Genomic DNA, 9733 nt, shown 5'->3' with positions numbered 1-9733 from the left:
TCAATCAGAGAGGACGGTTAGGTTCTTTGTTGCCTCATCTGCTTAGCTTATAGAATTACACGTTTTATCACGATAGACATTCCAATCAATGGTTGGACGATCAATACCATCGAACTATTCCATTCCACTGCTGAATGACGGAAACGAAAGCTTTTTCTTACTGATGGACTAATCCTGGGAGTTCAGACTGACGGTTAGATGGTTGTTCGCTTGTGTGCTTATTTTCCTTCCCCACTCAAAAACAAGTGTTACAGAATGTTATTCAATTCAAATAGGTATGATCCCGTCCATCCTTCCAGAGCTAGGCACCTGCTTCAGAATGAGAATCTTCGACAGAGATCCTTCCTTCAATTTAGCAATCAATTAGATCCATACTGACTTAGCTTGAAGCATGGCTTGCCGTTTCGAGGCTCGATGCTACTCTTGGGAACATTATTGATACATCAACTTTCAAGCATCTCGTAGTTGAGCGGTACTGCCATCAACAGTACCAAGATGGAAAGGGACTACTGAACATGGATAGAACGAGAGTCGAACTCGCATGTCTCTCTTTTCCTGTTAGTTAGGAAAGAAAGCCGATATAAACAGCTCCATATTAGCGAATTGCCTCTGACTACTCTTCCCAGGCTGGTCAAACTATAGGATTCCCATTCACTTAGTAAACTTATTGGACAGACGGGTCAACCGCTTGACCGAGGGGAGTAAGGTTCGTCACCACAGTCCCGATAGAAGGTCGAGTTTAAAAACAAACCGAAGACAAAGCAACGAATGAAAGGAAGGACGGCTCGCTTCGCTTTACAACCAGGGCGGGTCTTGCTGCCGGATCAATGCACAGGACGCATGATCTACAAACAACAATAGAGAGAGCCAACCAAGAATGAAAGAACCTGGAAACAAACCCGCGAGCGAATACCAAACAGAGTAAGAAGGAGGAAGGGCCAAAGGCGGCTTACTAAGCGAGAAGGCTCCAAGCAATAACGCATTAGAAGGGAGCTTGCTGCTTTGCAACCTAAGCGATATAGCTAAGCTTACTCATCAAGGGCCGATAGATAGAGCTCCTCTTGTTGCTAATGGAGAAAGATTGGAGTGAAGTTTAGTATGCTTTCTAAGATCAGAGGAGGAAAAGAATGAAGGTGTGGGCGGGAAGGAGGAGGCAAGGCCCCCTCAATGTGTATTCGACTACTCATTACGGAACCACCGATTGATCCGATTAGACTTCCCGCGGGGTAGCGCGGGGAACTTGCTGAATCAACTCCTTGGAATCGGAGGCCTGACTGAGGGTCAATCCAATGGTAACCTCAACCTAGGAATGCCTGTTTCACTTCCTTAACAGAGCCAACTGAGATGCTCTGTCTCGATGTTGACCTAACATGGATTGATTCTAAATTATGAATCCAAAATCCTGATCTCGCAAAGGATCCGCAATAGCTGTGTGTACTCGAGGACTCTTAGGGAAAGAAAAGCACTTTTCTCTCTCAGCAGTTAGACCGGCTATGGGTGGGTTGGTTATATACTGCGCCTTCCTTCTTCGAACCTTTTGGTATGTATTGCCCCCTAACTATAGATCAGATCCACCGGACCAGAAACTCAATTCCGCACTGCTGCTGAGTCGTCGGACTTATCCACCTCAGGGATTCGTGGAATTTCCGTTTTTGAATTGCGTTGGGGGAAATCTACCAAAGCTAGGCAGATAGATAGACTCCTTTCCCGCTGCTAAGGGAGAGCAAGAAACTAAATCAAATGATTGTTTTTTTTCACCAGCGCCCTTTTTTTGCGGGTACTAAGAGTCCTCTCACTACCAACCAGCAGACATCATCATCTGGCTGGGTCTTGCCGGTATCAACAACGAGAAAGAAGAACCAAATGGAAACAGCAACTAACTATGGCTCTTGGCCCAGACAACGTCCTAGGCGTAGGGGAGATCAAAACAAGAAGTCACGCCTAGACGACGACGCCCGTCCTGGGCTGCAGTAAGTAGATCGAGAGGTCGTTCCGCCCCTTGTCCCCGAAGATGGGTAATATGTTCTCATACAATGTTGCTCCAACTTTTTTCTAGAGGGCCTAGCTGGCGAGCGATCCCAGTCCGCGGCAGAGAACAAGACAGCAAGCGAGCGTACCTTTGTTCGCTTCTTTTCCACCAAGCACAGAAGTTTAAGGAGAACTGTAGGTCGGTGGCTACCTAAGGAAACTCCGATTCGATCCGCCCCCCGGCTGGGAGGCATCTACCTCATCCCGATCACAAGGAGAGGTTCACCATGATGGGGGGGTCAGGTACTTTAATTCTTTGCGTTCCGGAAAGAATGAAATGCATAGGGGACCATCCTTTTTTTTGCGGCATGCTCTCTGATTTACGGATTCGCAGGGGGCCGAGGGCCAACCTTAGTTGACTGACAATGACAAAGGCTTGCGAAACAAAGTAGCGCCTTTGAAATGGAATCTTAATTAACTATCAGTGGTGCGAAGCAGCTTAGCCCCGGGGAGCTAAAGGTTATACCTTTGTAAGCGAACTGTGGTTCTTCTATGTAGGGTATTCCTCCTTTACTCTCTTAATTAACGTCGAGCTAAGTGACTTTGTGTAGCGTAGTAGAATGAAGGCTACGTACGCACCGACACTCTCTTATCCCTAAGCCTCTTCGCTAACTCGCTCGCCTACAAAAATGAGTAGGCGAGGCTAGGCAAACTCAGCCGCTGACTTTGACTGTACTGTAGTAGACTTTCTAGCCTTTTATTTTAGAACCCTTTCTCATGTTCTTTCATCCATCAAGTAGGCGAACCGTCAGGTCCTTAGTAGCGTTGACAAAGAAGAAGAGCCGGTGAAAAAAAAAAAAGAAAGCTAGAATTTCCAATAGTGAGACCAGCTTGACAAGCTACCTTTCCTCTTGATATGAGGTGCGAAGAGAAACATCTCTTTTTTATGACTTCCACTTCTCGATCCCGGCCCGGAAAAGTGACCGACCCCTTGATGAATGAAAGAAAGGGTTTATGAGCCCTAGCCCTGTAAGCCCACACCTGTGTAGAGTAGATCGTTCAACACCTGCGGCACAAACCCATTTTTGACCAATTGGTCCGTATATCATAGGCGACCGAACGGCCGCCCCCCGTCTTACTAGACCAACCTGCTATAATTATTCCATAAACACCTAGCGAAGATATGGCAAACAAATAAAGTAGCCCTATGTTCGGATCTGACAATACCATACCATAATCAAAAGGTACAACGGCCCAAGCGACCAGACTTAACATAAATGTAGCCACTGGAGCCATTCTAAAAAGGGAGAAATTAGCACTACTTGGTGAAATAGGTTCTTTTAGAATCAATTTCAAACCATCTGCTAGAGGTTGTAACAATCCGAACGATCCCACTACATCAGGACCCTTTCGACGTTGCACAAAAGCCATTACTTTACGTTCAGCTAGCACTAAAAAGGCTACTCCTAGTAGAAGTGGTAGAATTAAACAAAGTATTTCCGCTGGAACAGCTATGTACGTTTTCGATTTTCTATTCACTCATGATCGGGCCTGACCTGGTCGACCCGATCAAACTATTTCACTTATGATCTGGCCTGGTTGACCCAATCATGATATTGAAGGATGGGACCTTTTATCGAAAAACTCCGGATCCCGAGAAGTTTTGAAGATGGTGCTCCTGTTACGTTACTTCGAATGGAATCCTCACTTGACTAAGCATAAGCGAAAACGTGGCTGAGAGTAAGCAATCCCCTTTCCTAGTGGTTGAGTCATGATCAGAAATATTGCGAAAGAAAGTGAAATGTCCTATCGTCGTCCCAATTTGGGTAATCCACGATGTCTCCATTTTATGTATCCATCTTGACTCGTTTTCGGTGTATCGATAGTTCGTTGTATTACACTTTGAACTAACCTAGAGGCCGTGCTTAGGCGAAAATCGATATCAGTGAAGTAATCCCGGAACTCTAGAAATCGTGAAGAATTTCTTCCATTTTTTTTAATATCGCGAATATAGTGGAAAAAACTCTAGAACATTCCTTTGAATGGAATTGTTCATTGGGTTCGACTTGTTGTTCGACAAAATAGAAAGCTGTCTCTCGTATGTTATTGTAAGGTGATTCATTCAGAATATTTCTTATGTGCGGTTTCAAGATGCTAAAAAAGTAGATTTGGTAATCGGCTTTTGAGCTCCATTATGTGGACTTCATCAATTTTTGAATTATGGACTTGGCGGTAGTGGTCAATACTAACTGCACCGTCTAAATGCTCCCTGACCAAGTTTGCGTACTCGTCAGGGTTGAGTTGAGGGGGCAGCCCGTGCGCTAATTGGGCTTCGAGGTGGCTATACGCGAAAAAAGCTCGCTTTCTACTGAGGCCTGTTCTGTCCTAAACTGTTCCAGAATGTTATTTGTTTCATAGGAAGATTCCAAAAGCACATTGATGCCGAAAGAATCTTCGGAACCGGTGGAGAGGCTATTCTGATTGAAGGCTAGACAAATAACATGACTGAGGTATGTAAATAAAACCTGTGAAATAGCTATATAATATGATCTAAATATAGAAGAATACCAAAGATAATGGATTGCAAAATAAGCTTTTTAGCTTTCTTTTTCTTTTGTGCGCGCTTTTCGCCTGCCTTCCCGACCGCGGATAGGCTACGGGGCTTTGCACTTCGGCCCCATTGTGTGAATACCACATCAAGGTGACAGGATTCGAACCTATGGCCCTCTGTACCCAAAACAGATGCGCTGACCAGACTGCGCTACACCTCGTCTCCCCCTCAGAACATATGGATCTACCCGATCCATAAAGAAAAGAACCACCGCTTTTAGGAAATTTTGACAATTCTCTTTCACTTGCATTTTATTTCGTGAAGGCTCGCTCTCGTTCTTCTTACATCTTGCCCTTTTTTCTTGAGAATTGTATCTGTGGCTACTGCTGTTTTGCCAGTCTGTCTGTCCCCAATAATGAACTCTCGCTGACCGCGCCCTATAGGGATCATCGAATCGATAGCAATAAGCCCTGTTTGAAGAGGTTCGTATACGGAACGCCTGGAAATTCTACTTGGAGCAGGAGATTCAATTAAGCGAGATTCGGAAGCTACAATTTCGCCTCTCCCATCAATAGGTTTAGCCAGAGCATTTATAACACGACCCAAGTTATATACGCTCACGGGTATCTGAGCAATTCTTCCTGTTGCTTTTACAAAACTTCCCTCTTGATGCTAAACCATAGCTCTAACTGAGTAAAATTCCACAATTTCTAAGAACGATATGCTTTTTTGCATTTTCCACTGTGAAAGCTTCTCTCAATCCCTCCCTAGTCCTTTCTTTCCTGGGCACAGGCTTACCTGGTTGACCGCCCACATTCATTCATTGTTCGTTCTGTTGTGGAATCGAACCACAGAGCTAGCGCAATTGGGATTTAGAGTCCCATGCGTGAAACTAAAGAGGATTTTCAGTCCTCTGCTCTACCAGCCAGAACCTAGAAGGACACTTCACACCCGATTTGACACAGCTAGACTGGAAACACTGCTTGTCAAGAGCACAGACCCCAGTATAGAATACTTTTTTGAGTATGTTGGTAAGGTCCGGTCATCCGCTTCTGTGCTTGCACTTCTGCGTAACTAGGGGTGCAAGTCCAGTACAGCGTACTTTCATAATTGAATCAAAAGCGTCGATACATGAAAAATCTCTATATACGATATTTATGACACAGAATGTTGTTCTTTCAACATGATTCCTCAACAATTTTGTCATTGTAACTGACTCTCCGTTCTCTCCGTTCCACTTTGGTTTTCGACTAATAATTACCATGATGAATTTCTCTTACTGCTTGGTTCCGCATTGGATTTTGGAAACTTTTGTTTAGAAAGTGGTGTCACGACCGTGGGGATCAAATGGATGGTTCAGGAAAGTCTAGTGAAGCGGCACGGTCTAATCATATAGATGACCATAGTGGTATGGTTCCATAGAAAACTACTGGAGGCCATTACCGCCACCGAAATGGTTTCCATGCTCCGTTGGATGATTTGACGATATCGCAGTATCAAGCTAGAACGGTTTCAATTTGTAGGACGGGAAAGAAACCTCATCCTTTGGTGCACACTAACCGATGAAGCTCAACCCTCTCTCGAACTGAGCTATTTCCGCTTTTTCGAACAAAAAGTTCGAGTAGTTCAGTGAAAAAACGGTCAAGCTTTCTTCCATCCTTCCTAGCTCCTCGAGCTTGCACCCGCTCGACGCCTTTTTCATTGTTCGTTCTGAGGTGGATTCGAACCACTCTCTCCGTTTGGATTTCGAGTCCAAAAGGCCCGGCGAAAGAGGATTTTCAGTCCTATGCCCGCTGCCAGCCAGAACGGGATTTTTCCACTTCACACCCACACAATCGGGATTTGATGAAATAGCTACGTTTTTTTCTTATTTGATTCGGATACTGTCAATCTACTGTCCATCTTTCTCTTTAGTTTTCTCCTTTCTTTCTCCTCAACCTATCTCCATTGGATGGACTTACGAAAGAATAATATCTAATCTCCCCATCGCGGTTAGGATCCCATGAACCAGGAGCGCCAGCACCGGTTCCTCGATCTTCCTACTGGAGGCATGGTCATGGCTTTCATTCATTCATTTCATTCTTAGTTCTGTTGTGGAATCGAACCACTCAAAGGATTTAGAGTCCTTTTACCAACCAGTCAGAACCAATATTTCTCTGTTATATTCTGTTTTTTCTTTGTCAGCTAGCACAATTTGGATTTCGAGTCCAATGCGCTAACGCTTTCTTTAGTTTTCTTGCTCTTTCTCCGGGCTTTGACCATGTCTCCCGAACAATTTCAGTACATATGGCGCAAGACGATTCCACATATATATCGAGGTCGGAATGGGATCGGGTGTTTTCACGTCTCACCGTAGTGCCCGGTTTGTCTTGATTGGTGATTGATAAACAAGAAGGAAAATGGAAAAGTAGAAAATCTACATGTTTATACCGTTGAGGTCCTTAGTTTAGTCAAGTAGGCGAGGGCATTTCCATCGCGAAGGATTCAATCCAGCCACAGGTTCCCCTACGGCTACCTTGTTACGACTTCACCCCAGTCGAAGACCCCACCGTGGTATGCGCCAATAAGACCACCAAAGGCCTTTGTGGCACTAGTGGTACACAGAAGTCATGGGTGATCATTGGTCCGATGCTTCAGGCGAAACCAATTCCCAGGGTGTGACGGGCGGTGTGTACAGGGCCCGGGTACATATTCACCGCGGCATGCTGATCTGCGATTACTAGCGATTTCAACTTCATGTTCCCGAGTTGCAGAGAACAATCCGAACTGAGGCAATCTTTCCGGATTCGCTCCGCCTTACAGCCTTGCTTCCCATTGTCATTGCCATTGTAGCACGTGTGTGGCCCAGCCCATAAGGGCCATGCGGACTTGATGTCATCCCCACCTTCCTCCAGTATCTCACTGGCAGTCCCTCGTCAGTGAGGCACGCACCTTTTTCTTTGTTTCGGAGCGGGGCGCGTACTATTACCACTACGTTCCACACCATTTTCTGGCCTCCATGCCGAGTCTTCCTCCGCCCCAACTCGACGTCGTCGTAACCGATTTCAACCGAACCTCCATGCTCACTGGTACTTTGACGTCACTATAGGTAGGTCTCCATGGGTCTTGGGCAAGACGACTTCGGTTCACACGTGAAAGTGCTTCGAAAGGCACCGGCTCCCAATGGTGAAATTCTTGCTGAAAGCACAGCTACGTGCTGGCACTCAATCAAGTAGTAGCACTGGCACGTCACTCGGTGGCAATTTCTCCTTAGGCGCATGTCTCAGCAACACAAAACGAGGGTTTTGCTCGTTATAGGACTTGACCAAACATCTCACGACATGAGCTGACGACAGCCATGCAGCACCTGTATGAAAGTCAGTACCATCCTGTTAAGGACAAGTTTTGTTGTTCATATGTCAAGGGCTGGTAAGGTTTTGCGCGTTGCATCGAATTAAACCACATGCTCCACCGCTTGTGCAGGCCCCCGTCAATTCCTTTGAGTTTCGGTCTTGTGACCGTACTCCCCAGGCGGAGTGTTTCACACGTTAGCTGGGCCCCTGATTCGCGTAGACCAAGGGCGAACACTCATCGTTTACGACATGGACTACCAGGGTATCTAATCCTGTTCGCTCCCCATGCTTTCGCACCCCGGCGTCGGTAGGGACCCAGAGAGCTGCCTTCACTTTTGGCGTTCCTTCGTAGATCTACGGATTTCACCCCTACACACGAAATTCCACTCTCCTCTGTCTCACTCAAGTGAATTGGTTTCGAGAGCATTCCACCACTTTTTGGCGACTTTCACTTTCAACCCGATTCACAGCCTACGTGCCCTTTACGCCCAGTCATTCCGAAGAACACTTGCCCCCCCGTCTTACCGCGGCTATTGGCACGGAGTTAGCCAGGGCTTCTTCCTCGAGTCCTGTCATGATCGCGCACTCGATGGAAGAGCTTTACAAGCGGCATTGCCCTTCTTCACTCACGCGATATTGCTGGATCGGGCTTTCGCCCATTGTCCAAGATTCCCCACTGCTGCCCCCCGTGGGAGTCCGGGCCGTGTCTCAGTCCCAGTGTGGCTGATCATCCGAAAAGACTAGCTAAGCATAATTGGCTTGGTCAGACTTTACCTGACCAACTACCTAATACTACGCATGCTCATCAAATAGCGCTTTTGAGCTTTCTTCAGGATTTGGCCCGCACTGTTCGGTAGATTCCCATGCGTTACGCACCCGTTCGCCACTTTGTTCTCAACTATTCCGATTCCAGCAAACGGAGGCCGTTAGGTCAAAGCCTTAGCGCGCGCCCTGTAGTTTTGAAGCAGGGCGAGACAACTTTAGCTAGGAGCCTCTTTTCCTTCTGCCCAGCTCCCTGAAAACAACGTTCGACTTGCATGTGTTAAGCATATAGCTAGCGTTCCTTCTGAGCAAGGATCAAACTCAGATTTTGACTATGATTAGGCGGGGACATGATTCGAACCTGCAGTCTTCAGGTCATGAGCCTGATGAGTTGACCAATTCCTCTACCCCACTTCTTCCCCTGATCTTTCTTTCCCTCTTCCCATAAACATTGATTCTCTCTCCTAACCACTCTTAAATATGTGAAATACATGGAATCGATCCAAAACTACAAGCAAGGGAATCAACTCTTATTGCCGTAAAGGAAAAATAACCCATTTCCTTTATATATATATATATACAAGGAACAAGTAGCCTTCGCCACCTATTCCTGAATTAAGGGAACGCGAGAAATCTTTCTCTATGTCAATTCAAAACAAAACAAACGGACGACTGAATCCTATAAACGAAATTCTACACTTAAGGTTCAGTGACGCTAGGGTTGTAGAGATATTAGTATGCAGCAAACCGAAAGTTGTTTGGAGTCCCGGATGAGATCCCGGACATCACAAGGAGTTCCGGAATGGTCCGGAGGTAAAGAATTATATATGGGAAGTCGAGTTTCGGCCATCGGGAAAGTTTTGGGGTTCACCGGTATTGTACCGGGACCACCGGATGGGTCCCGGGGGTCCACCGGGTGGGGCCACCTATCCCGGAGGGCCCCATGGGCTGAAGTGGGAGGGGAACCAGCCCCTGGTGGGCTGGTGCGTCCCCCCTTAGCCCCCCCTGCGCCTAGGGTTGGGAACCCTAGGGGAGGGGGCGCCTCCACTTGCCTTGGGGGGCAAGGCATCCCCTTGGCCGCCGCCCCCCTAGGAGATCCTGGGGACCCTATATATAGAGG

At 46.6% G+C, this 9733-nt stretch overlaps 1 protein-coding gene and 1 non-coding gene across 2 annotated transcripts; both read right to left on the bottom strand.

The window, feature by feature from the left end:
- Positions 1-1527: 1527 nt before the first annotated feature.
- LOC123091495 (NADH-ubiquinone oxidoreductase chain 1) lies at positions 1528-7130 on the bottom strand. The gene has a single exon (XM_044513029.1). The coding sequence runs from the start codon at positions 3397-3399 to the stop codon at positions 3028-3030; it is 372 nt and encodes a 123-aa protein (XP_044368964.1). The 5' UTR covers positions 3400-7130; the 3' UTR covers positions 1528-3027.
- TRNAP-UGG (transfer RNA proline (anticodon UGG)) lies at positions 4665-4739 on the bottom strand. The gene has a single exon. It is a non-coding gene; the product is annotated as a tRNA-Pro (tRNA).
- Positions 7131-9733: the final 2603 nt, after the last annotated feature.

This window comes from Triticum aestivum, chromosome 4B (genome assembly GCF_018294505.1).
Source record: "Triticum aestivum cultivar Chinese Spring chromosome 4B, IWGSC CS RefSeq v2.1, whole genome shotgun sequence".
NCBI classification, from domain to species: Eukaryota; Viridiplantae; Streptophyta; class Magnoliopsida; order Poales; family Poaceae; genus Triticum; species Triticum aestivum.
Note: the sequence above shows the minus strand (reverse complement) of the source record. Positions and strands in the feature narration are given on the sequence as shown.

Excerpts from the sequence above, each read along its gene's own strand:
- LOC123091495 (XM_044513029.1), bottom strand. The coding sequence starts at position 3,399 with ATGGCTTTTGTGCAACGTCGAAAGGGTCCTGATGTAGTGGGATCGTTC.